The sequence below is a fragment of the Falco rusticolus genome, chromosome 1 (assembly GCF_015220075.1).
Source record: "Falco rusticolus isolate bFalRus1 chromosome 1, bFalRus1.pri, whole genome shotgun sequence".
NCBI lineage: Eukaryota > Metazoa > Chordata > Aves > Falconiformes > Falconidae > Falco > Falco rusticolus.
The window spans coordinates 74,853,275-74,880,747 of record NC_051187.1 but is presented as its reverse complement, the minus strand read 5'-3'; the positions used below and the strand labels follow the sequence as shown (position 1 = coordinate 74,880,747).

Here is a 27,473-nt window from a genome sequence, read left to right as displayed (position 1 = left end):
TTTGAACAGGAGAACCAGAGACTTGTTGGGGAAATGAATAATCTCTTTGACGAAGTCAGGTACAGTTTTCTGTGAATTAACAGACCGCTGCACGTGCTGGTCCTGTAACCTGGACAACACCCACCACGACACGCAGCTGCGCGAACTCCAGAGGTGTCGTAGGAGGGACAAAACAGGAGCGTCCATGAAATGCACTGTGTTACATTAACTGTGCTGTCCCACAGTGTAAAGATGGTTCTGAGTGATGCACAAACTGTCCAACACAGGACTGGTTACGTTTGGAAGGTTACGTTCTGTCTCAACCTAAGTTTTACAAAGTTAAGTCTTCCATTCCTATCACACTGCCTGCTGCATATACAGACAAGCAGCCAGGGCAGGGAGGTGCAGCCCCCAGCCCCCGTGCACAGACCTGTCTTCATGGCAGCGTCGGGGTTGTTTGCTCGCCGCTTGCTGCGCGGAAAACCTGAACGGCTAACTCAAGCTGGAAATTTACTTTTGGGTTAGTACTAGGCAAGGCGAATTCCACGCTTCCTATTAGCCTGTAAAAAGGGTATGTCACAATTAACTACTTAGGGTCCACCGTGGGTTTTGTTACATTAGAAGGCGGCAGACAGACAGGCGGTCCGCTCACAGTGGAGGCAGCTAGCTGAGAATTTCCGGGTGGTGCCTTTCCCAGAGCTTCCCTGTGGGCTGGTCATCTCCCAGCCATGGACTGTCTGAGCACTGGGCACTGGCTACTGCTGCCCAACAGCAGCTAACAAAATAGCAGCCTTCTGAATAGCCTGCTTACCGCGTTGGGAACCTGAACCTGCAGAAGCAAGAAATGTTTGCAGTGGTTTCTAATGGAGTGTTTCTGTTCTTTGCCCAGACAAATTGAAGGAAAAGTAGTGGAAATCTCCAGACTGCAAGAGATATTCACTGAAAAAGTCCTGCAACAGGTTAGTATAATTTAATGCTACAGCAGCAAATACAGCTTGAAGATTTTCTTGGGGGGATTTTGGTCTTGGTTGCATGCAAGACGTAAACATAGTGAATCTTTGATGCAAATGTGAAGGAAACTGGTTTTGTTTGTTTTTTTCAAATGCAAAATCAAGATACTGTTGTTACTTCCTAGTGCATACTGGGAATGAAAAATGCAACGTATGTGTTAGAATGATCACTCTGCCTCGGAACTTGTGTCCTGTTAAATGTGTTAGTTAACAGCACCTTTTCTGGAAATGGTGGCACCTCTTCCAGAAAGAGCTGGCAAGCATCAGCCAGGTTAGATTTGATTCTAGATAAATGGGAGACTTCCCATTGATCTTGATAGCTTCCATTCAGGCTCATAAAACCACAGGCAAAGAAATTACAACTTAGTTGTCTCTATACCTTTGCATCATTGAAACATAGATGTTAACAATACCAGATTTTGAGTTCTGCTTGTTTCCCATGTCCTTTTCTTCTTAACATTTGTTGGTTTCTCAATGCTGGGTTGTTTTTTTTTAACAGGAAACTGATATTGACAATATCCATCAATTAGTCGTGGGCGCAACAGAGAACATCAAAGAAGGCAATGAAGACATAAGAGAGGTAAAGTTGTGTTGCTTGTTTCTCTTAACTCTCAGGTTTGCCCAAGTGTTGCTTTAACCAGCATGTGCAAGCTCACCCATGGCACAAGTGCAGCGCGTGTTGGGGTGTCCGGGCATGATTTTGGAAAAATTGTCCTAATTAGCTGAGGCTCCCAGTATTAGCATTGCTTGTCTCGCTAACCATGATTTCAGTAGCTATACAGGTCTGCAGAAATCTTGGCCTCGCCTATTTTTTAAATATGAAAGTCACCTGGCATGAATTTAAGCATATGTGAAGTTTTCTTATTAAAAAAGGGAGGTGCGGAAATTGCAGACTATGAATAAAAGTGCGCTGAAATTGCTGAAACTGGAGTTAAATGCTGAGTGTTACCAGAAGAGTCTCTTTGAGTTGCATTCAGCACAGTACCCATGCTGCTAGTAAACAAATCTACCCCATTGTTTCACTAATTAGAATGAAATGATGTTTCCTTTCAGGAACTGAGATTTCAATAAAAACAGTTCCTAAATTAGGCTAGTGAGTGAATCGCTTCAGTTCTTTTTTTCTTCTTTTTCTTTTCTCCCTCCTGAAAGCACATAGAATATATAACTTAGTTACCTGCTGCTCAGCTCTCGTAAAAAGTGCAACAAACATGGCATGAAGGGGTTTTTTTTTTTGCTTAATTTTTCACATTTGTAGGTTTCACATCTGAAACCACGCTGAGAAACAGTAGAGAAAGGTGAAAAATACAAAACCTCAATACTCACATTGTTTGTATCACATTAAAAAAATTATTCCATGTGTAAATCTGAAAAATGAGAGGGGGAAAAAGAAATCCTCTGTTATATGCCAGTCTCAGTTTTGGGAAGGAGAATCCCAGAAAAATACTTGCTATCCTTGCTCCAAGACTGAAATACATGACTGATAGTGCTAAATCAACTTCCAGAAAGAGTTGTCAGGTTTTGGGGCTATTTTTTTAGTCAGAATATGTTTATTAGAATGTTTATTTCTAATCACAGAATTTAAGTTTTGGAACTTAAAATTGACCTTTAGGCATCCACGTTTTGGTGTAGTTCTTAATGTTTTTGAGTTCCACTGTGTGGGATTTTAGGGGGGGCTTTTTTGGTTTATTTTTTATATGACCAGTTTTTAAGATTCTGAGATAAATTTTAGTGTGATAAATCTGAAAAGGTATAGCCAACCTGACTTTTATTCACTTAAAACTGGGGGCAAGTTTTGTTCTTTCTGTTGTCAGAGGGAAGTGTGAAGCCACTAGAAGTCATCCTGTGTTGACACTGTTGAAATTCTACTCTATATTTACTGGTGATGGTAACGGAGGTAACCTTCTCCTCACAGGCCATCAAAAACAACGCTGGATTTAGAGTATGGATCCTCTTCTTCCTTGTGATGTGTTCATTTTCCTTGCTTTTCCTGGACTGGTACGATAATTAATTACAAATATAACACTGCCTACATGCTTTGTTTGTAACTTTTGAGCTTTTTTTTTTTCCAGTGGAGTAGGATATATGGTATATCTGTATATTTTATGGGTTTTTTTCATACTGCTACGATGGGCATATTTTCCAATAAATAAGCAGGCGTATATATCCATTGGTGCAGAGGGAGCTGATAGCATTTGTTTTAAATCCCTTTATCGAACATAAAACCACACTTAATCTTGCAAAGAACACAGAAACCTTTGAAAGAGCTGGTAAGAAAGCTACAAGCTGGACGACAGCCAACAGAAGAACAAAACCAATGGTTGCATCAGTCACCCACACATCTGTGATGTCTGAAGTCCAGCTCCCAGTGTGCAGACCAGATCAAGAGAAAACTGTTACTGTGCAAAAGCATCTACGCTGCCTCAGGCTTTTATTTAACCATACCACTTCAGTACAGAGCCAACACTTCGCACATGTATGACCTCTACTTCAAATCCTTTCAAACTACTTGAGTCAGAGATCACATTGATTTAATAGTAGTACTAATGATAAAAAGTCAACTAAAGAGCTTTACTTCTAGATGAAAAGAGAGAATAACAATACAGATTGTGCAGTGAAACGGGTGTTCTGGGATGTTGGAACAAAGCCAAAGGATAGACAATATTGAAGCCAAACTCTTCCAAGTACTAAAATTGGGAGCGGTTTGATAACTAAAATGAAAAGTCTCAAAACCAGCTGTAAACATGAATCAATTAACTGCCTCCTCTTAAAGCAGACAAAAAAAAAAATGCTTTTGACTTCAAGAAGCATAAGCAATCTGTTTCTCCTAGATGATAAAGCTTAGTATTTTTAAATGTTTATTGTTACGAGAGAGAGAAATAAGTTGTTTCTCATCAGTATTTACTTGTGCATTAAAGTTTTTATTGTCCTGAATTTAAGGGAAGGACGTGTATCATTAATAGTTTCTATGTAGGACAGTCTCGGGGAACAGATCTTTCCATCTTGTAGAATGTGAATGTCCTCTGTAAATACGTTGATATGAAATGTGTCTTTTACTATCTCTCTTCTGAAATGTATATTTCTATACATTATATGCAACAAGCAGCATCCTCCTTAATCTTTACTCTGCAAAGAGTGAAAATGTCAAAGTTACATATGAATTAATTACATGCAATAAAGCATATCCCTATTAGAAAATGCAAACATGGTATATTTTGAACTTCTTAACAAAAGCCTGAAATTTTTAAATGCAAAGAAAAATTTGGCACATAATTTATTGCTTTTTATGCATTCCACATACCATAATGACTTAATAAAGCCTTTTACAGATATACTGTGTAATGCACATTTCATATCAAACCTGGAAAATTCAGCAGTAATGGTTATTTTTGCTGTATGGGTAGGAAAGGTTGTTGATAAAGCAGTTCTACTGGAGAAAAATAAAATCAGAGCTGACCATACTTGTTCTACTATGGATCTTGAGAAACAATCCCTGATCTTTTCCCTTCATTTTTGTAGTTTCTACCAAAAAAAACCACCTAACAAACTTTTGACATGTCCACTGCACCTTGTCCGATTCAACCTCTCCATGAACAAAAAGGTGACTGACTTGCCCAGATGCTTCACACACTTTTGTCCAGCTTTTAAATTAAGATGTCTTTTGTAATATGTATTTAAGATTTGTAATAAAAATGAAAACATGGTTTCACACAAAGAATAGGTAAGTCTGTAATTGCAATGGAAGTTTAACGTGCATCCACAATACTATGTTCTACATCTTTCCCCCTCCCAAGCCATACATAAACAGTTCTACTCTTCGCTCTGTTTCACATGTAGCTTTAGAACAGCCAGTGCTGTTAACTAATATGCTATTGTTTCACTTGTGATGCTCTGTGTTTTAAGAACTATCCAACTGCAAAGCATACATCAACTGAAAGCTCCTTCTAATTAAGAAAAAGGGAAAATGTTAATGCAACAGAAGAGAAAATTTAGACATATTACTCCCTCAGTTGTATCCAACAGATTACATAATGGACCACACATACTGTGAACGGGCTTTCTGCCTCTTAAGTATGACCAAAAGATGTCATTTCTCATTTGAACAGCCTGAACTGTTTATTTTTTTTACGCTATCCTCAACATCCATCACTAAAACTGTCCGTGGTTTTCCATAATGTCTAGCTAGTTAGTGTTTTCAGTGCACATCCTTACCAAGATGCTAAAGCCAAAGTGGAAATGCAGTTAAATCCTGTTGACAGCAATAACAAAACACTGAGCATGCCTTGTTGCAGAGAACTTTGTTATCATTTACAAATAAACAACAGTAAAGAAAATGTAAGAAAAATGCTACCAAGTTTCTTTCTCCGTACAAGTCATTACATTATGCCTTTGCCATCAATGCTGACTATTATTCTTGCTTCAGCCAACTAAATACTAAATACAACTTTCAGCTAAACAAGAGATCACTCTGGTTATGGCTGGGGTGTTTCAGTTTGCAAAGTGACAAAGAGTAAGAAAATGTATAAATAAAGTATCAATTCAGACAACAGAACACATGACTTCTCTAAGGTCCAAGCCCTGAAAATCCACTGAAGAAATCTGTCAGTATCCAATAAACTGCAAGAACATATCTAACATCGGATTTTTTTTTAACATTGAAAATGGTGTCAAAGCTCTAAAGCAATGCTGATATGCACCTTGGTTTATGCCCATGAATGTTCTGCAGCAAGTTTTGGGTTGGTTTTTTTTTTGCAAAGCAGTATCAGCAAACAGAAGCAATTGCACCATAAACATGAGTAACCTCTAAATTATCCATGATTATATTTAATGAAAAGTTCCTTAAAGTCCCTTAGTTACCTTCAAATGACATAGTGTTAATAATTAGCTTATCATACTAGGCTGATTTCTCAGCAGCTTCAGTCTCCTGTTCAGATAGTTTCTCTTCTGACAGTACTGTCATCCACGGGGACACTGAGCGCGTGATGGTTTGTTTGGCCAGATTGTAGTGGTTTATGACTGTGTAAAATTTCCCTCGAGCACTGGAGTCTTGTTCGGAGTAGTAGTTTTCCAACCCAGCTGGAATGCATTGATTATTCTGAAAAGAAAATCCATTACTTAGATTACAGATACAGCCCCATACACACAGAAAGGAGGTTAAGTTTTTTCTTCTTTTCCTTTTAGTCTCAGCCAACGTTCAATTTCTGTGAGTTGACATACAACACAGGGCAATTAACTACAGTGTTGTCCTACTGTGCTTAAAGTGTTCTTCCCTGCCATCCTTAAAACTACCGAGTGATTTGCCAGGAAGACCAATCCAGGTTTATACACCAGAATAATTAACATACACGAAACACACTTGCCTAGAATTTTTTCTAAAAGCACTCAATCTCTAGTTCCAGCCATATTTCGCTGGTTTTTCCTCCCCACCTTATTCCACCTGTTTGGTCTGCGATTACAGATGTCTGTATCCTACTGTCAGAGTCGCTTCAGGCGCTTTAATACAGTGGTTTCAGTCTGAGGGACAGAAATTAATACAGATGTGTTTTGCTGCCAAGGTATGAACAGTTCTGTAGCCCAGTAAATAAGAAGACATACAGGGAAAACATCATGGGTGGCCAGTGTGTACACACGTACAAAATACTGGACTCTTGATTGTCAAAAAGATGTAGCCAACAGAAGGCTTTTCAAAAGCTATCTTCAGCTGTGGGACTACATTATTTAATTTCCCAGAAGTGTAAGAGCACTACATAGAAACTGCTAGAAGCTCAGAGCTTTTGAAAGGGAAATACATGATTTAGAGAGTTAAATACTAAGTGGGATCCAAACTTTGCTGTCATCTTAAAAACCAAAGTCAATGCACACATGCAGTGCATTAGTCAGCAGGTATCATCTAGCAACCGTTCCAGCAGCGATGCGGCACAAGCCTACGAAGCAGCAAGCTGCACTGAAGGAAAAAATGACGCAGCTGGATCCTGCGACCCCCTCAGATTTTGCTCCAGTAGGTCACGGGTCTCTCCACAGGTCCTCTGCCATATCTGCCAGCCCAGGCAGTCTTGCCTGACACCTCAGTGTTGGGGCAGCCGTATGGATGACTGAATTGATCCTCTAAAATACAAGCCATGAGTAGCCGCATCTTTAGGAAAATTAAGTTTAATAATTTCTATTATGGCAGTCTTAAAAAGAATAGGCGGTTTGGTCTTCCTCCACGAGAAGTCTAGAATTTATAACACTATAGCACAGCAACTTTGAACTGCTACTGTTCTCATAGCAGTTGGCAAGCAAAATTTAATATTGTAAATTTCTGACCACAAAAACACATGCAAAAATGTCAATAGTTTTTAGGACCGGACACTTATCTCAAACATGTCCACATTTACTTTTGGGTTGACTCCTGTCCTTGTCAGGAAAAAAAAAAAAAAGGAAAGTGGCATAAATAAGCACCAGTAACAACAGTTTCAAGTGGTTTAAATCATAAAGCACAAAATGAGTGGGGGAAGATCCAGCAAAAATTCCTGACAATACAAATTTTGCATCCTAAAAATGTGAAAAAGAGTGAAAAAAAAGCATCAAAAGGTACGAAAGAAAAAAGGAAGACTTGCCAAAACAACAGGCCTACGGGTAGTCTTACGAACCTGCCTGCCGCCAGTAAATAGCGTCTTGTGGCAAATTTGGCTGCTGTGAGAAGATTCGCTGCTACAAGACCAACAGCCCTCCCACGGAGTTAACACCTCATCGGCTCTAACCCGCCTGTGACAGAAGCCTCAATATGTGTCGGACTCACAGCAGTGCTCGAAGTTAGCACATCCATCCAGCTCCCGTCTATTTGTTATCTTTCGTTAACACAGCAGCCAGGGCAAATCTTCCCTCACAGTTTTGTTTGAAGTAGCACTACAAAGCAGATGGGATTTAACCCCAGCTAAGCAGACACTTGTGCCTGTTCAGCACTGTGTAAGTCAACAGAGGTCTCCCCATGGTCATAATCATCGTATATACCAGCTGCAAGACTGAGGCCTAGATTAAAAAAATAATCATCCAGGAATCTGGAATAGAGCTATTTGATATGCATGTTTACCTACAGCAACCATGTCATCTTCTGGAAGGATTATCCATGCTTTATCTGGGATAACTGACACTACTTCTGATGTAATAAAATGACTAAGAAGTACCTAGACACAGACATCTTTGTAGTGATTATTTCACCCAGTCACGGGATGTAGTCACAATTCTAAATATTTAAAATGGGGGAAGGAATACCATCCACTGATCTCATGAAATCTGCCAAGGAGATTCAAGCAAATACAATTATTAGTGCTGAAGACAAGCTAAGATTACTGCCAGCTTACAAAAAATGCCTTTTAAAAGCAATTTTCTTTCTAAGAGGTAAAATGACTCAGTAATGTTATTTCTTGTATTCACAAACATGCACAACATCTGACAGAACAGCCTAAAGAAACACACAGCAGAGTCTCCATCTTGACTGCATTTTTGTTGCCAGGATTTCATGTTTCTAGAGAAGACAGGAAAAACCTCCTCTTTTACTCACTGCTCCTTCTGTTCTGCCCAAGGACAGCCCCCTTCACTTTAGCTCCTAATCGAGGCAAGCTATGCAGCACTCGGGGGTGACTGAGCGACATGAACTGGTGCCGATTCTCATCCTGCCGCCTGCCTGACAGCTTCAGCTTATGCAGAGTATTTCTCTCCATCCTTTTTATTTGTTTCCATGGTTCCCAGGTGAGAGAAGTAATACAGAAGGCCACAAGGAGCTCCACAGCGAGTTGCCAGTCTCTTGTTTCTTTCACAACCTTTCTATTTCAGAAATTAGTTACGGGTTAAAGACTTCGATGCCAGAGAAAATCATGGCTGCCAGTCTCTGACTGTATTAAGATGACTCCTTCTGTCCCTTTGACATGAAGACCCCAGTGGTATTCACTTACAAATAGTATCTTCTGTCACATTAAGTCTGCTGGGTCAGTAATTCCAAACTTAACAGATGATGGTGTTGTCTTTAATGCCCTGAAATTACTTCATTGCACTGTCCACAAGCCTGACAGAGCAGAAGTGCTGTGGCAACGAAAGCTAACAGGTAACAGGTTAAGAGTATGGAACACAGTGATGCCCTGGAGAAATTCCTTCAGGGTGTAAGTGCACTCAGGTCTCTGAGGAAAGCTCTGGTGAGTCTCACCAATACCCTGTAATGAGTACTTCAGAGGAGTGATCTACACAACAGCAGTACCAGGGCTGTCTCAGAAGGCTTCAGCAAGCACAAACTCAAGGCTCAAGCAGTTTAAGATTGCTATACCAAGGAAGATGAGCACCTTTTTAAGCACAGCTTCAAGTACTGGGTGTGTAGGACAGCAGAAAGGCTGAAAACACTGAAACCTTTGGAACTGCTCCATGTATGAGAGCATCAAAGCAGAGAAGAGTGAGTCTGACTCAGAGCTGCGGTAGCTCAGCCTTTATGCGGAGATTCCCATGGTACCAGGCTTCCTGAGGCAGGGGACGCCTTTGCCCTTAACCAGGGGAAATCACACCAGCATCCAAAGTCTGGGGAGATCCAGGCCAGGGAATGTTGTTGAGTCCACCTGAAGGACAAAGCCAGTCCACAGAGACACTGGTCACAAGGTGACAAGACTTTTTCATGTCTCTTAGGACATCTGTGCCAAGCTATGCCATGATGTATTACAGACTCTCCCAAAAAAGATGCAAAGGCAAAAAATATGAATTCACATGAACACTAGTAACTTCAGGCCTTGTGTCATTTGCTGATGTGTTTATCCTGTAAAACTCTTGAGGAGTTACATGACTAAAGATGCTGTGTCTCCTGGCACCCAACACCGGGAGAGTAACACCGACGCCGCCCTGTGTATGTGCTGCACCTTAAAAACAAATCATGGGACTTCTATTTCAAATGCAGGGCCCTAAGGAGAGAAGCCCACCAGACTGTTCACAGTGCAACCGAAATACAGCTAGGAAAACATCCTCTCCTTAAGTATTTGCGACACTAGGAAGACAAGACAAAAGAAGCCAGAAGGCTGCAATTCAAAGCAGGGAACAACATGGTATGAAAGGAACTGGAAGCAGCGGACTGTTAACCAGGATTACAACAAGAGCACAATAACTGGCCATTCTTGTCAAGTCAGGATAACATCAAGACAGGCTCGGTAGCAACATACAGTCCATATTCCAAATTGCTCAAAGCCAAGAGAAAGCTTAGGAGAAAAAAAAGGCTTTGTCCCATGAGACAAGCACAGAGGAGTTTCAGTGCTTTTCTGAGACAACACAAAAAAACAACAGCAGAAGCAAAAGCTGGATCTCCTGAGTTACAGCCAAATATTCTAACTACAGTATCTCTTGCCCTTCAACTAAGGGAAAGCAGTAACCTAAAACTGAATGCTTGGAGCTAAGTTAATCCAGCAGGGCATCACTAATTTTGCACCAGCTTCTTGTAAGATACTTACGTGCCTGAAGTGACAGTCTTGAACAGGACTGTCAAAGGAGTGCTGCGGGAGCCACTCCTTTTGAAATCCTTTCAAAGATCATACTAGGTACCCATTTGATTCATTACGTGAGCAAATAGTCTTAAAAAATTAAGAGGGAAGAACACCATCATCACTGCTACTTATCTAATTACAGCCAAGTTCAACCCTGCTAAATTTAAACTGAGAAATCAATGTTACTTTTCTGACTTGCAGCCCAGGTCATCGCTGAGGAGCCTGCACTACCATCTCGCGTGAATGATGTGAGCCCCAGCCTCCCTTTCAGTTAGAACCAGTAGTTTTTCCAATAAATGTGTTTTCCCTTTTTTGGCATCACTTCTGGCCTGTGGCAGTAGGGCTCAGAGGTCACTGTTCTAGAACAAGAAGTTCTTTCTACAAAAATAACCCTAAGGTAACTCTGCTACTCTTAATGAGAACATCACTCTACTGTTTCTTTGACACATATTCCAGAGTAATTTTTTTTTCTCCAGGTTTTAACATTCTCTGCTTTCCTAACACGCATGAATTGGGACAAACATGCAACATTAAACCATATACCCCAATAAATGAGAGCTTTTTCCAGACAACTGCATATGAAGTAAGTTTGAAGGATGCTGGTGTTGGGACTTTTGCTGTATTTTCAATGTTTAAAGCATTAGCAAAATAAGAACATTATGAAAACACTGCAGTAGTATAATTTCAATTATAAAATAAGTAGAAAGAAACATAGCAGGAAGCACAGTAACCTATGAAAACAAACACCAATTTCTATGCAATACAGCATGACTTAATCAAGGTTATGCAGAAAACAACGTGAAGAATATTACATACTCTCCTATTTTTCTAGAATGTGTATGCAATTTACCTTGAAAACAAATCCTTCTGGACAGGAATGATCATACTTGTAAACCTTGTAGACTACCAGAAATACAACACAGGTTAAGAATGCAAGGGCAAAAAGAACCAGCACAGTTACCTGTAATGAAAAATAAAACATGCTTATGTTAGTAATGCACTGCTTAGTATATTGCTGTTTGTTACTGCAGGCAGCAGAAGCCAGCAACGAATGCACTTTACAGTAAAACCAAGCAAAAGATAAAACCGGTTTCTTAATTACTGAGGGAGAACAAGGAAGCAGCACTTAAGTGCCTCTACCTCCCCCTTCTCAGAAGGCAAGCAGATCATCTGGTCAGTGGCCCGTTGCCTCTGTACGGCAAAGGCTTTTTTGGTTGCATTTCTTCTGTTCAGTGCACACAGGGCCAGGACACGCAGAGGTAGCTTGGGTCTCCCGCTTCTTCAGTATCTGGATGATGTAAGTGTAAGTCTAGTTTATGTCAGCTGATAAGCATGTTTATTTTCCCTGCGCCTGTCCAGGAATAGAGGCAGGTGACAGTAAGTAGCACAGGTGTCATCCAGATAATGCATAGGTGATTCTTGGCAGGGCATGGAAAAAGTAATGTCTGCCTGCTATGAATGTATGGACAGTTACATCAGTAGTCTGCATGCTTGGTTGCTCAATTCCCCTTGATTTATAGGTTGAAACAGTACTTCTTCATCACACAGAGATTGTACAGGAGTAGTTCACTGCCAGATCCGTAAGGGAATACACCATGTTCAACACAGGGCTAGCCTCGAGGAGTTCTGTTCCACATCTCTCCACAGTGCTCACAGAGAAGCCATTACAGACTGCCCTACATGGCACTGACTTTTTACTGTGGCCGTAAGCACCTCTCTGGTCCCGAACTCGGTCTGGCGGAAAATCCAAGACACACCTTAAGCTGAATCTGAAGCCAGTGTCAGTATCAAGCTAACCTTTCCCGGGAATAAACCAAGCAGCTGGAGACCCACAGCCTTTTAGGTGAGATGGGAGACAGAATTACCTCTAGAATTAACTTACCCATTGACAAGAGAAAGCCCAAGATTTTGGCCTAGCAGTTAAATTGCAAAGCTCTCTTAATTCAGACCCATTTTTCTGGAAAGAGTGAGCTCAGCAAATAGCATTAATTACCTAGGAGGGCGTCCCAGGTGTGTGGTTTTATTATTTTAAAGCAACTACTGACAGAGAAATGAGTAGCTCAAGGAGATTACAGAGTAAGAGTGGTTGACTTGTTTTCTGGGGGGCAAGTTAGAAAGAAGCCAGCATGGGCTACAACAAACAGAAACAAACAAGATTATGTGATTAATTAATTAAAGTATAATATGATCTAATTTTTAAAGGAAGACAAGTAAGCCAGCTGTATATATCTCCTAAAAACAGAACGTGGGCACATCAAGGTCAATTATGCAAACAAGAATAATCTAGTATTTCAGAAAGGAACAAAAAATTGTAGCTATCCCTCTTGGTTAAAAAAATCCACCGCACACTCCCTTTATGCTAAACCCCAGAACTAACAGGATTTGCAACACTGCAAACTGTGTGTGGCAGCAGGACTAGTAAGTACAATGAAGGACTGAGATGAACTTTTAGGGACTGCTCAGGCTGGGGAAGGGAACTTCACCATGGGCAGACAACAGCAAATGCTACATTTCCTGGCTGAAACAAGGCTGGTAAGTATCGTGTGCTGCTGAAGCCAAAGATTTTGTAAGGATTTTTGATAGATAGAAAATAAGCAAAACAAAGGAGGGCCAGAGGAGAAACAAGAAAAACTGCAGATCAGAAAGTAATTCAGCAGAAGAAATATATATATTAATGTAACAATGCCAACTGAAATGAGATATGGAGAAAAGGACCTTTCTGGTTAATAGCAACGTTCTCAGAACATCACTAGATTACAAAAAATAAACACAACCAAACCATATTCTTAATCACCATCCAAAAACCTCACACCGAGATCCATTTTCAAATTTAGTTAGTCTTTCCCCAAGTTTATTACTCGTTTGCATACATGGAAGTTAACATGGATAGATCACTCTGTCTTGCCAACCTCGTATTTCCTGCTCACGTGTCCATGTCTCAGTATGTGCTGCATGAATCCAAGAGATAAAGCGCATTTTCTTTTCTGGTCATTTTCTGTGGCTCAGTTCAGTAAGGAACAAGGTAACTCCCCCGCCCCATTCCTGACCAAGCTATGCCCTAGCTCAGCCCTTCTCGTACGTTTCTAATCAGGCCTCTCCCTTTTTTCTTCTATGGTTGGTTGGGGCCCCTGCCTGCGTTTCCTCAGCTATCCCACCCACACACATGGCCAGGGCCCTTCACACTCTGGCTTGGCCCAAACCTTGTATCCCATCTTCCAGCGTTTTCCACGCCCCACAACTGTAACCACCTTATTGTCTATTCTCCTCCCAAAATTCTCCTTGCACTCCAGGCTCTAGAAAAACCGACCTTTCCCCTCTAAGCCCGCAGTTCGCTCCCACTTGGGGCTCCTTGTCCCACCTCCCTAATGCCTTGCTGGTATCTCTAAGTCCCATGCGCTGCCTGCGTCACACTGTTCCCACATGCAGATGCCCAGGGTCCTCCCGCCCCACCAGGCCAAGGGGCCCTAACCATGCCTGTGCCCCAGTGCAGGTCCACAGCCCTGGCTGCCCGCGGGGCCATGGGCCCAAGGCTGCCTTCCCCCATGGAGCTCCAGCTGCTGCTGGGCAGCCTGGGAAGATGAGGAACCAGAAAGGAGGGCGAAGCCTTCACCCTGCCCAGCAGCTCTACAACACACACAGAGCCTGCTCCAAGTTGCAGGTTTTGGGTCATGCACTTCCCACCACTTCCCACTGACTCAAGGTGTAAGGTACACCATTCCTTTTGCTCTGACAGTCACTGCTCTTTCCCTTGCAGAAGAAAGCAAAGAGAGACTAGCAAGTAGGGATAGAAAAGATAAAATCCAGATGGGATTATTGCTGAGGCTACCCATGCCCTACAAGATATATTCCACACAGCCTTTGAAACAGGCTGCTCTCTCCAGCCGCACAGCCCTGTGTCACGGGACGCGGACACCAAGCAGAACGATTGCTATGGTTCAGATCGATTGAGCTCACATTTGTCTCCTCCACAGATAGGAGTAAACAGTTTAAATGCTTTGGAAAATATCCTCAAATCTCAAAGCATTTTAGTCTTATTCCCTGGCCATCCTACTAGCAGGGGATAGTAGAATTGTAACGTTATCTCCCAGTTGTCACCATTTTGACATACAGATGAGGCTTTAGGACCATACTGTAAAGCTAACGAGCAATTTTGTAGTTGAGATCAAATATGAGATAGACAATAGGAAAAGATTTATATTTCCACAATCACTGCAGGATCACTCTCTCCAAGGCTCTGAAACTGTTTTGGAAAGTAACTGTGTTTTTTGAAAGAGGTCAAAAGCCCAACATTGTATGAATTGCTGGAGCCTGACAACCTCAGAGCTGATTTGCTGAGACATGGAGCATTTAGCTGGTTCAGTGACCTATGTGGAGCTGTGAGTTCTCACTGCTCGTACAGGTCATATCCAGCATGGTTCTTCCATTGCCACACAGTAAGCCACTAGAAAGAGCTCTCAGGGCTCCTGGTTCAGAATTCTGATGGAATCTTTCTCTCTGTTACACTATTTCCTAATGTTATTAATTTTGGTATTAAAATGTAAATTTTTACTCTCATTATCTCCAATAATTTGCAATCACACTCCATTTGCAAATCCCTAATCAAGTAAGCTCTTGTCTCCTTCCTATTAGAAGAGAAGCTCCCTTCTGTTACCATCCTTCAGGATACAAGTAACTTTTATTTAAGTAAAGGACAGTCGCACACACAAATGACACAGATGGAAAGAAATCCATCACGGGATTCCAAGGTGATCGCAATCACCTATTAATCCAAACCACTTCTCCCTTACAAGCTGAAAATCCTCCTCTTAGTTCTAACAGCCATCTTCCTTCATTCTCATAACCCCACCACTGATGGTCCACAATTGTCAGACTCCCAGGTTCACTTCTGAGCCTGAGGCAGTCAGCTTCCCTCCCCCACCAGTAACACAGCTCTACCTCTCTGCCTCTACCTCTCTGCCTCACCTTCTGAGCCCTCTCCTCCCAGATGCCTTTCAGAAATACAAGCATGGAAAAAGGGAAGCCGACAAGGTGCTCTTTAGACCATAAGCACTACCAAAACTGCCATTTTAATGCTTTCTTTCACAGCAACTTTCAACATCCACTAAAGAATAAAGAGAAGTGATTCTCTTCTTCCTACTGAGGCACTAGCAGCAACTTGCCCTCTTCCTCTGTGGCAGGAGAGGATGCAGTGCATGCACAATCACCAGTCCCTCTCTTCTGGAAGGAAATCTTGAATCTCTTCTCTTTGTGGTAGCCAACGGGCTGATTGCAGGGCCCCACACAGTGGGAGCAGAAGTCTTTTGCATTGCTATGATCATTCACTGCCATGTACATCCTGCAGAACTCCAAGGTGACTGTCACACCACATGATGAGCTTTTAAAATACTTTTTATGAAATAACTACAAGATAGCACAACAAATCATTTATTTTAACTAGGAACCAAAAGCGTGGTTTTGTTTTCATTCTTGACAGTGTCCTTTCAAGTTGGTTTTAAGGGGATCTGGCAGCAAAACTAAGTGAACAGAAAAGATGACAAGATATTATGTATGTGGCAGATTTTTTAATAGATTGCAAGTGAAGAGCAGAAGAAGGACAATGTCTAGCCAGAAGCCATTACAGTAATCAAAACGAGAGATGACTAATGAATGAACTAAGTGTACCCACAGCAAAAAAATACCATCTTCAGACTCTGTAAGCATTTATCTGACAACTATACTAACATATAAACAGATCACGGTAAGACCTTATTATCAACATCTGCTAGATCCTCCCCCAGTCAGTCCACCCTACTTTGCTACAGTGGCAAAACACTGAAAGATGTTATTTTCTCTGCCTGGCTATTGCAGTCTCCTCCTTCCTCACTTCCCTAACATTTATTGTGCTCAAGTTGGAACACTACAGAAAAATGCATCAATTGTACCAACTATGCCTGCTTCTCTTCAGACTCTTTCCTGGCTCCTGTACCTTTCAGAACAAATTACAAGCCATGTTTCAAGGCATGCACAAGTCTCCCCTTTTGCTTGTCTTAAAGCCTCCATCTCCTTCCATTTTGCCAGTATCCCACTGTCCTACTGAAGCCTGGGTGCCATCTGGTTTTCCTCTGCCTTCACTTCCACCTTTCTCATCATGTCTCCTCTTCTTGCCTGAAACTCTTTCATTAACCCACTCTTACTGTGCTGCTTTGCACCGCCCTCCTTCATACTTTTCCTTCCATTGCGCACCTTTCAGCACACAACCCACCTAGGAGCATTCCTGTTACTATGAGAAGTGGAACTAAATGGAACTAAGAAGACAGGCAGTAATTTTCACTGCTCAATCACTGGCACTTGGTCACATTTTATCTCTGCTCTACATCTATGCGTTATCTATTTCAATTGCAGCCTCTTGAGAACACAACTTTCATTTCTGATTTGTCTGTAAAGTGCTAGGCACAGACTTGGTGCTAGCACCAAACGACAAGAGTGAGGACATACATTTATAGAGCATCTTTCATATGAAGTGATTTACAACCACCTTATGCTCTGCTCACCAGTGAAATGCAAAGCCTTCTGGAATGAAATACAGCAACTCTGTACAACCATTTAGGACAGGAAATTAAGATTATTGCTATCCAATTTAAACTACTAGAGAATTTTAGGCAGGCAGGCTGTAATTACAATAGATTGCATCTGGCTGCATCCCACAGAATAAAATTTGTAAAACATCCCATTGACTTCCCTGCAAATGGCCGTGACCTCCATTTCACCTCTCTCCACTAAAATCCTGCATCTCCAGCTGCACAATGCCCTCTACCAGTGTGTTACAGAACACTGAAATCAGCTCTCCACTTCCCCTAACATTCCTGCTTTTCCAAAATTACATTCTTGGTTGCTGTTACTTGGGCCATGAAAAATTCGCCTGAAACAATGCACTTAAGGATTAAGAAATGTTCAATTTGAAGCAAATGGTAACATGAAAGAAAAAGAAAGGAACATTCACATCTACATACACATTTGACTCGTATTCATTTGTGAAGCAATCCAAATTATACATAAAAACTCGGCACAACTTCCCATACTTGCTATAGGAATATACATACATACATACATACACACACAAGATGACTGGTGACTCAAAGACAACCAGGTGCCTCATTTCAGAAGAGTATTTCTAACATCATGTGTCACACTTAGCTACATGACTCGTATCTATCTATTAAACTAACTTCTTCACCAGAACATTGCTATCAAACCTTTGTCCTCAAAGAAAATTACAGTTTTGGGGTAGACTGTACAGAAAAAACAGGAGAAATAAAAGACTGTCCTCAAACAGAGATGACAAAGAGGAAGAGAGAACTGGTTTGGCTGCTTACCTGGAGATGACTGGAAGTAGCAGCAAGGCAGACAAATTTATGAAGGACAGTAACTGAAAAAAAGCTACAGACCCAGTGCTTATTAACAGCGACAGTGCAAGACAACAGAAGCAGCCTGCAAGTGAGTCTGTTAATGAAACCTGAGGGAGATACTGCTAGACAAAAACACTTTAAAAGGCAGGGCCTTGAACATCTAGCACCATGGCTTAACAAAAACAGATAACAAGGCAGTGGCCTTGAGAGTCTTGCACTTTGGCTTAACACAGCTGTTCATGACAACATTGCCATTATCTTCCATCACATGGCACCATGTATTAGCTTCTTAACTACTGAGACCTGAGAAAGGAGTTCAACAACCCTGTGGCCCTGAGATAAGAACATTGTTACCTTCCCATACAAATCCCAAAGGTACTACTGAGGCCAGGAGAAAGGCTGGAAAAGATTACTACAGAAGAGGAAAGTCTATGGAAGTGTTAATTAACATCTGGAGAGACCCAAAATGCTTTCTGTGTCACCAGTGTCACTGGTTCTGCTCCAAGAAAAGGATTTCTAATGGATACAGTGACAGAGGACATCTGACTTAAAGCAGGGGAGCCGCTGTTAGGCATCCACTTTACTTAAATCTTCCAGCTCTGACTGTAAAAAAATTCCTTTTAACCAAAAATTTAGTAGGATTGTCAATGTCATATCAGTGAACTATCAAACATTTTAAAAAAATTGGAAAATGACAGTTGCCATGCAGTGCCTTTACTTACCTCAATTACTTTAAAAATAAAATAGCAGCTACATTGAAAGGATCTCCCTTTAATTTTCTTGTGTGAATAACAACAGAAAAACTAAAAGCCTGCCAAGTGCTTATAGTTGTGAGCAACTTCAGCCCTGTGAGTAGTTCTACTGAAGAAAACAGAACTACTCATGGTAGTAAGTACCTGTCACTCTTCCAGCACTAAGTGACAGACACAGAACATACTTAAGGAAGTGATACCCTTTACAGACATCAGCTGACATCTCATGCACCTAACAGAGGAAGCAAAGAGAGCTATTTAACACACAGAGTAAACACACAGAAACAGAGAGAGGTATTTTCCTTGTCTCTGATTATTTCTGCAGCAATAATAATCACTGGTATTATTAAGAACAGGTAAAAAAGTCTTGAGGCAGAAGTAAGTTTTAAAGGATGCCCCTTTAAGACAGATCACAAAATGGAATATTTAAATATATGTTGCATACATTTTTTTCAGTCTTAAAACAACCAGGTAAAACTGCGAGAACTGATTTTCAAAGGAAGTCTCGATTCCTTTTCTGTAACCTCATGCAGACATTTCAACAGCTGTTGCTGCTTGATAGTACGTGGCTTGCACCATATGGTCTTACCACAGAAATAACCTTGAGGCTTTGGCTCTGCAGTTACTTGTACGTAGAGATACCAAGGATAAACTCTGAAGAATTGAACTGCTTTGAATAAACCAAATGGTTGAAAGCATCCTACAGCTTGAGTGTATTTAAGGGTTTGAAATTTATCGGGAAACATACTTGTTTTCAAAATAATGCTGAATGTTTCTTATTCAGGTTTCCCCAAAGAGAGAAAAAATCTCATGCTTTCATACAACAGACATTTTTATAAATTGGTGTGTTTGTGCACAACTGTCAACTGTAGCCCAGTTCAATGGGTGTCGGAACAGAAATCCCACTACAAAAATCCAAGTGGAGTTTGTAAAAACGCTGCTCTGTCAACAGGGGAAACAAGGTTTGGCCTTGGGCAACTGATACCATCAATTTACTCCTGCAATAGCTTCCTCCTATGTTCTGATTCATAGGACTCCTTTGAAATGGTATGTCCACCCTTGTGTTATTCTGTACAGCAGACAATTTACAGGACAGAAAAACCTGCCCCATTCAAAGTTGCTTTCCAGATGTGAAGGACCAACTTCCCACACTAGCCTATGCCATGCAAAGAACAAAAGCAAGACTTTAATTCTCAATCGAAAATAATCTTCAGTGAAAAATCATATCTTCCTTGGTGTGGTTAGTGCCATAAAACTAAATTAAGACGGGGTTCTCAGAATCAGGAAGTCTTCACACTCTTCTGACCGATTCTGATTTGAATTCAGAATGTGGCTTCATACAGGAAAATTATACTTGCAGTCTTCTTTGTAAACATTCTCAGCTCTGTTGTAATAACTGTAGTAATGTGGACTGAATGCAGAAAATACGTTTTTACAATTTCTTATTCACCCAGCTGCTAAAACACCAAATGATCTACATGACATATGCACATGCTGGAGTTGCTTCATTTGTTATGATGTACAATTTCTCAAAAAGAACAGCTTTAGATGATCTGCACTGCTGAATCCCAGAAATGCAATCTGCTTTGTCCTTATTTAAGAAATACATCTTAGAATACACATGTGAACTATTTGTAAATATGACTGACTGACTTTTTTTTATTTTTAGCACAGCATTTGGGCTAAGTCTTGTGGCAAGCTTATGCATTGATGATGTACAATATTAGTCATTAGAATGGCATCTGAAGCTTTTTTCATGAACACAAGCCAAAGTCAATATCCCACCATTTAAATAATGCCTTTAATAATTACAGCAAATATTTAATTTTCAAACAAATATCCTTTTGCTCTCTCAGAATCAACAGCAGCAGTTACCATGATGGTTCACAATTAATAAGGACCCAGGAGAAAAACCTCACACAATCAGTACTTTTCATCTACATATTTATGAAATTTCATCAATTATTCATGTAATATTTACTACTGGGAGTGGTGAATATGACAATCATCTCTGCTGGAGAACCAGTCAGTTCTCTTTAAAATGTTGCAAGCAGATTAAATCAATTCTAAAACTGTTACATAGAGATTAAGGGACATTTTTAGGACTTGCATGTTTTGCATGAAACTATTGTTTTCAATTAACTGAACCACAGTTTTCCTAATTGATCAACCCCCACGATCTTCTTTAGAAGCCTAGACTTACAGCCACAGTGTGAATCACCCTGCAATTCCCAAGAGATGCCAAATCTTACTGAAACCTCTCTCTGATGCAGTAGTTACCTAGCAGCAAAACCTAGCAACCCTGTAGCATGAGATTAATCCCAGAATGATCATCATAAAGTAGTATCTAAAAGATACTTAACTATGCCATCCAAAGGTATATAAAAACACAACGAAAAAATGCTCAGGCTTCTAACTGTACAGCTATACAAATTACACAAGACTACCCAACAGCACAAACTATTTATTTGTTGTTCACCAAGGTCTCATTTGCTCAGCCCTCCCAACAAACACGGAAAGAACCCAGACCTACAAAGGGATGCACAAAACATTTAGATGTGACTAAGATATTAAAAACCCTTCCTTATCTACAATTTAAGATTTGAGCGATGAAATCCTTTAGTCCCTACAGCTAGTGGGGAACTGCAAAATTCCTCAGGTATAGGTTCTGCTCAGTTGCTTGGAATGAAAGTCCTAGCAGGGTACTTGAATGAAACACTTTCTCCCCTTTCTCTTCTACAACATCGTTAAGCATTTTCAGATCACCTTAGCGTGACCAAGACACGAACAAAAGACAGCCAGACCTAAGTCCTCCTTGTTCTGAGCTGTCCATCTGCACCTTACCCTACAGCAACAGTGTGCACAACCCTCACCTGAGAGAAAGGGGATTACTCTCAAGAACTGGTACTATGGTGCCAGCAGGAGAAAACGTTAGTCAAAATGTAGCATTTTCCTTGAGGGATGGGATGTCCTTGCTCTAAATCAGGGAAGAGAAAAACGGGAACTAGGTTTCTTACCTCCTTAATAAATCCCTGTCACACCCCATAACATCTCTTATTAGCTATCTGGGGGTTCCCCGCACAGCTCACTGGGAACCTACATGCTTCACTGTACAGCTGAAGACTCCACCAGGTGACCTGCACTTAAAACATTTGTCCTGGCAACACTCTGCAAAGTCCCTTTGCAAATGTAGCCTGAAGTCTAACCGCTCAAGCCTTCACTTTGTTTAGAACACTCCAGTTCCACAAAGAGCTGTGTATGTCGAAGGTGGGCTTGGGTTGAAGCAGCTTTTAGATCCACTGGTCAGGCACAAAAGAACTAGATTCTTTGGGTGTGCCCTAAAACTACTATCATGCAAACAGAGGTTAGGAGGGAATCCAAACCTTCACAGAAGTGCCACTTCTGGAAGTGCCAACTTTCCTGCTTTGCTTTACTTACACAGAGCAAAAAAACCTATCCTCCAGTGAGAAGGGGGAAAGGTAATTCAATCCTTGCACCAGTTAAAACTCTCAGCTTTCCTCTGGGACTAGGAAGAGAGTATTAGGGGTGTGGACACTAAAGAGTAAATCCGAGTCAGATTCTTGCTGAACTGCCAGTCGTCACCAAGCTGTGAGATACAGCTGGACCCGGAAAACTGATAGCAAAGAGCTCTGGTATACATCCCTAGGCTGCCAAGTCATACATTTAACTATAAAAAAATACATAATGGACTATGACAGTGCTTTTAAGAGAATGGTTTGGCCACAGTGAAAAATAAGAACCAGAAAGAAAATAAAGACTCTTGTGGTTCTTGTCCTTCAAAACCAACAGGAGCTTTATCCACGTCATAAGAGCTACCTGCATGAAGACCACCACATACACCCTTGGCTGGCCACGTTCTGAAACACACACGCTGACAGAAGTGCTTTCTGAAGTCATCTGCCAGTGAGGGGTTACAAGCAATAATGATGCAAGAAATTGCTGAATACTGAACTATTATAATGCTGAATTTATTTTTCTCATGTTTAGCTACCCACAGCAGCCACTCTGTTAGTTATACCCAGTTTTGACTACAATCAGCAATTGATTTTAAGCACTTCTGTGAACACAAGTGAGTCATTCACTGCTTACCTTAAATCTTTCTGAAACCCCTTCAGTGATGCTGATTGTGAATTCGGCTATTTTAGGAGTACGGAACTTTCCCTTCTTGCGATCAGGTTCATATTCTGTTTTTGTTTTGACCACAACCTTTTTTAAAAGAAAAAAAAAAAAAAAGCTGTCAGTTGAAACTAGCCACAAGTATTTTATTAACTCCTCTTTTACCTGCTTACAAGCGCATCTAGCACAGAATTCCCCCACACGCTTTGTGTAATTCTTTTTCGGAAGCTGTAAGTTGTTATTTTTTTCTGTCATAGCAATCATCAACAAAATTATCTCTCAAACGGGTTTTGATGGACCTACAGAAAGACTTGTTATGCAACAGTTTCACAAGTGTTCAATGTTTTCAGCTGTGGTGGCACTGTGCTGCTATACTAGGCAAACATCTACTCAGTTCAAATCCAAATCATGAAGCTTCCCACTTTTGTACATTTTGAAAATAGCCACCTCCATGTGCTTCAGGAGATCCCATTAACGGCATTTCAAACTGGAGACAAATAGGATGAGAGAATTATTGAAGAGTACCCACAGAAATCTAGCAGACGATGATGCTGCCGGTAGCCATGTTCTGTGAAGGCAGGATTTTGAGTTTAAGAGTAGGAAATGACCCATCTAGTTGCTATTCACTATGTGCTAGACTACAGCTCTTGGCACTCTTTATTTTTAACATCTAACTTCTCATTCACCAACTGCAAGCAGAAAGATGCACATAAACCCTCGAGTTAATGAGATTTCTTGAAACACCCAAGGCTCTTTAACTTCACTTTATTCCTTCCTATGAGCTACTGCCCCAAGCTACACTACATAGCACCTTGCTGTACTCCTAAAATATTAATTACGTCAGTCATATCTCGTGCTCTCCTAGGCATTCTAATTGTACGAATTTTTCACATACCTAACCTATTTGCCTCATTTTGTCTTCTGCAATTTTTCAGGATCTTTTTCAAAGTATCACTCTCAAGACAGGGTACAGCTTGTTGTATTGACAGTGGTATTAAGATTTGCTTGATTTTCTCTGTTGTTTCAAAGAATAAACAGACTCTTCTAGACTCTAATCTAGTCTCTTCTAGATTTTTATAACCAAATTCTATCTTCAGCGCAGCCCATGGTATCAATAGCAGCTACACTACTCTGAAGTTAAGACTGTGGCACTTGCAGGTAGCCAGGCACTGAAACTAAAGCTTTGGGTTCCCCGCTCCTTCCTTCCCTGAAATGGTATCTAGAATGTGTAACTGTACCTAGACTCAGTACCACAAAGCTTATTAAATGCTTTTACAGCATTACACATACACGTGCAGGACACAGGTTGAGAAACTACTTTACCTATTTTCAGCTATAACTAGTAAGATAATAATTATTAACTATTTAACTTTACAGCTGCCCAACAGCATCAAGGAAGTAAACTGCCTGAAGATTTCTGGAACGCTTTTTAGCATTTTACTTCCCTTCCTCCCCCTTTACGTTGCATAATCTCAAGCAACTCAAATCACATTCAGCTGACACTGAACGTACAGTTCTATCTACTTGGTTATGTAATGTCTTCTTTTGTTTAACATACCTAAATATGAATTTAAATCAGTTCATCCCTTTAATTTAGAAGCTGTCAAAACCATCAAATTCTTAGCACTGTAGTCACTACTGTTCAAGAAGTTATGCTTCACTGCCACACTGGAGCCTTGTAAGTGAGTAACAAGCATAGATAGATGAAGTATACACTCCTATTCATTATACATGAGTGTCTTCATACTTCAGAATTTGATCTGTGTGTCCATCTTGACTTAGTTTCCTTTTTTCTTATCAGTTGCTCTACTACTGCCTTTGAGCCTGCAGCAACCAGTAAATATACATCGACATGACTAACCAGTTACAGAATGAAGCCAGTAGGACCAATAAATACATGATCGTATTTTTTCCCCTCTATGTTCACAGAAGGAAAGAAAAGCTAATATACAAATAGCATAGAGGAGGCAATCCAAGTCCTTTATTTAAGCTTCCAGTCTAGTTATTCACTTGCTTTTGTTCAAGACAAATGCTGCGAAGGTGGGAGGAGTTCCACCCCATTCTACCAGGAGCAATCGGGCTGGCACAGAACCTCCTGGGTTCACTACAGAAGCTCTGCTCAGGTTAAAGCGAGCACCATACAGGTCCCTAGTTCAGACTCCTGCTTAGCGCTGCAGTCACTGGTCCTTGGTAATTGGTTAAATCCAGTCACCAGTTGGCAGGCTCATCAGGCACAGTAAGACTTAACTTGTTTTAAAGCCTTAGGGTGCAGTTTTGTCCTTGGTTACAAGATTTACACCCATGTAACCAAGGGCAGAAAATGGACCCTCAGGCTCTCTAACAGCTGTTATGGCTTATTGCATTTATGCCTGCCAACTGGTCACCACACACAACACAGAATAATGTGGATAGCAATTAAAGTGGAGGTCACAAATTTATTTTATTGTCTACAAGCAACACTCTGCTGAGGCAAATTCTACATGCCAAAATTCTTCAACCCGAAATAAGATGATGTGATTTTTTTTGAGCTATGAGGAATGTATAGCTATCAGTTTATCTAGAAGTATAATTGTGAGAAGACACAATGCCAAAAATGAAAATCAGCATGAAGCTGTTACTGACCATTTCCCAGGTAAATTCTGTATGTTTCAAAGACTGCAAAGCTTTTTTGCCAGATGTGTAGCAAGAAATTTGCAAGTATCCTAGTGAAATAGGATACTGAAATAGCTGAAAAAGTATCTTACTACTGTATGCCTTACCTGTAAGTAACACTGAATTCTTTATTGTGAGGAAAATAAATGTATTTACAGGCTATCACATCACCTTCCTAAATCCTTAGTAATCAAGCCGTGTAATGAGGAATGCAGGGTGCCCATTTCCCTTCCAACCTGTAAGCAGCACATCTGACTATACCCTTCCAGTTACAGAGCACCTGAATTGCCTGTTTGGAGGGGTTTGAACCAACTAAGTTGCCAAGGCAAAAACTCAGTGGCCTGTTCTCATCTCATTATTTCAGCTTGTCTGGGGCTAGTATTAATTTCCTATGGAATCGCAGAAGGAACATGGAAGTTTTTTCTCTCTGTGGCCAGCCTGCCCATGCACATCTTGCAGAGAAATAAAGCACTGCTTTATCCCCCCGTTAGGTGGGCATTTTCTGGAGAGAGCAAATTCATGTCATTCACAGAGAATACACAGTACCTTCCAGATAAAAAAAAAAAAAAAAAAAAAAAAAAAAAAAGAAGAAAGAAGACAGAACAGGAAGGGCTATAACAATAGAGCATAGAGAAGCTTGCATTTGCATGTTTATATATTTCATACAGCAGGACTAAAATCTATGTATGTTTATTGCTAACATCTCCAACCACTTTTTAAAGGTGAATCACTACTACTGATTTTCATTCACTTAACTGTTAGGTTTTTTTCTCCAGAGGGAACTGGCATGCCTTAAAACACCCTGTATTTCTTGACATTTCTAAGCTGCTCATTACACGTAACCTATTCTTTTGTTGTTTGCCTGAGATTTGGGTGTGATTCTCCAGGGTGGAAACTAAAGCCTACTGTACCTTATCGGGAGGTGGGAACTGGAGCTGATTGACATCCAGGGGTGTGATCAGGGGGATGGTGTCAAATCCATCCTCCAAAAGGGGCTGCTTTGTGCTCTTCTCGCTGAAATTATTCCCCAGTTTCACCATTCTTCCAGGATAGAGGGATTTTCTGCCGGCACACACAGGCACACACGCACAGAAACGCAAAATGTCAGAAATCCGGAATGCATGAGCCCTGTCCCCAGCCGCCGGGGAACCCCAAATACCTCACGGCTGGGAAAAAATTAGGGGCTGGTCGCTGTGTGCCTCGGTTACGTTTTGGGTAAGTAAGAACGGCAGCCAGGGCTTTTATTGTCAAAGTTAAAAAACAAAAACCCCTCCAAAAACCCCACCAAAAAACCAGAAGCACCCCAACCCCCCGGCACGTCAGCCTGAGCCGAGCGGTGCCTTCCCGCACGGCCCCGGCGATTCATCGCCCCTCGGCCCGCGGGATCGGGGGGGCTCCGGTGGCGGCCCCCGCCCCGGCCCCGGTCCCCGCCACACCCCCCGCTCGCCCCGACCCGGCGCCCCCGCTGCCCGCCCCCCGCAGCGGGGCCGTGCCCAAGGGCCCCCCGCACGCTCCCCCCGCCGCGCCCCGCCATGGCTCGCCCCGGCCTCCCCTCACAGGGGCAGGGGCTGGGGCCGCCCGCGGCCGCCGGGCTGGCGGGCGGCGCCGCCGCCACTCACCGCCGCGGCTCCCGGCCTTCCTCGGGGGGCGGCGAGGCGTCGTTCCGCCGCGGCCCGCGCAGCAATGGCGGAGCGGGGGGCGAGGCGGCGGCTCTCCCTCCGCGGGGTGACTCTGGGCGGCCGCAGCGCCTGGGCCGTGTCGCAGACGCCGCCTGGCTGAGGGCAGCTCTGGAGCAGCAGCACAAAGGGGCCCCGCGGGGATGAGGCGGGCGGCTCCCCCCAGCCGGCTACTGGCGCAGCGGCAGCAGGTGGAGGCGGCGGCGGCGGGGGGACGGGCCGGGACGGGACGCGCCGCCCTCCGCGCCCCTCCCCTGGCGGAGCCGCACGGCACGGGGGCGGTGGCTGCCCGTACCCTGCGCTAGCGGCTCCCGGGGCGGGCGGTGGACACGGGAGCCGCCGCTCACGCCCCTCACGGCAGCCCCTTGTCCCTGAGGTAGGGGCCTCCCGGCCG

General features: G+C 42.0%; 2 protein-coding genes across 4 annotated transcripts in view; one reads left to right on the top strand and one right to left on the bottom strand.

Annotated features, from left to right (window-relative positions):
- STX18 (syntaxin 18) overlaps positions 1 to 4,447 on the top strand; it is a 70,483-nt gene extending 66,036 nt beyond the window's left edge. Inside the window, exons 8-11 of the mRNA XM_037384902.1 lie at positions 1 to 59; positions 869 to 938; positions 1,489 to 1,569; positions 2,902 to 4,447. Of these exons, the coding sequence (XP_037240799.1) occupies positions 1 to 59; positions 869 to 938; positions 1,489 to 1,569; positions 2,902 to 2,997 (306 nt within the window). The 3' untranslated portion in view covers positions 2,998 to 4,447. The remainder of the gene's footprint in view (positions 60 to 868; positions 939 to 1,488; positions 1,570 to 2,901) is intronic.
- On the bottom strand, positions 3,401 to 27,254 carry NSG1 (neuronal vesicle trafficking associated 1). 3 transcript variants are annotated; one of them, XM_037384927.1, is made up of 6 exons: positions 27,023 to 27,250; positions 26,315 to 26,465; positions 22,725 to 22,841; positions 11,328 to 11,438; positions 5,844 to 6,081; positions 3,401 to 4,112 (listed from the first exon to the last, which is right to left on the bottom strand). In XM_037384927.1, the coding sequence occupies exons 2-5, from the start codon at positions 26,441 to 26,443 to the stop codon at positions 5,881 to 5,883; spliced, it is 558 nt and encodes a 185-aa protein (XP_037240824.1). In that variant the 5' UTR covers positions 26,444 to 26,465; positions 27,023 to 27,250; the 3' UTR covers positions 3,401 to 4,112; positions 5,844 to 5,880. The 3 variants fall into 3 exon arrangements, with proteins under 3 accessions (XP_037240824.1, XP_037240833.1, XP_037240814.1); XM_037384917.1 differs by lacking the exon at positions 3,401 to 4,112 and having other exon boundaries at positions 4,695 to 6,081; positions 27,023 to 27,249; XM_037384936.1 differs by lacking the exons at positions 3,401 to 4,112; positions 11,328 to 11,438 and having other exon boundaries at positions 4,691 to 6,081; positions 27,023 to 27,254.
- Positions 27,255 to 27,473: the final 219 nt, after the last annotated feature.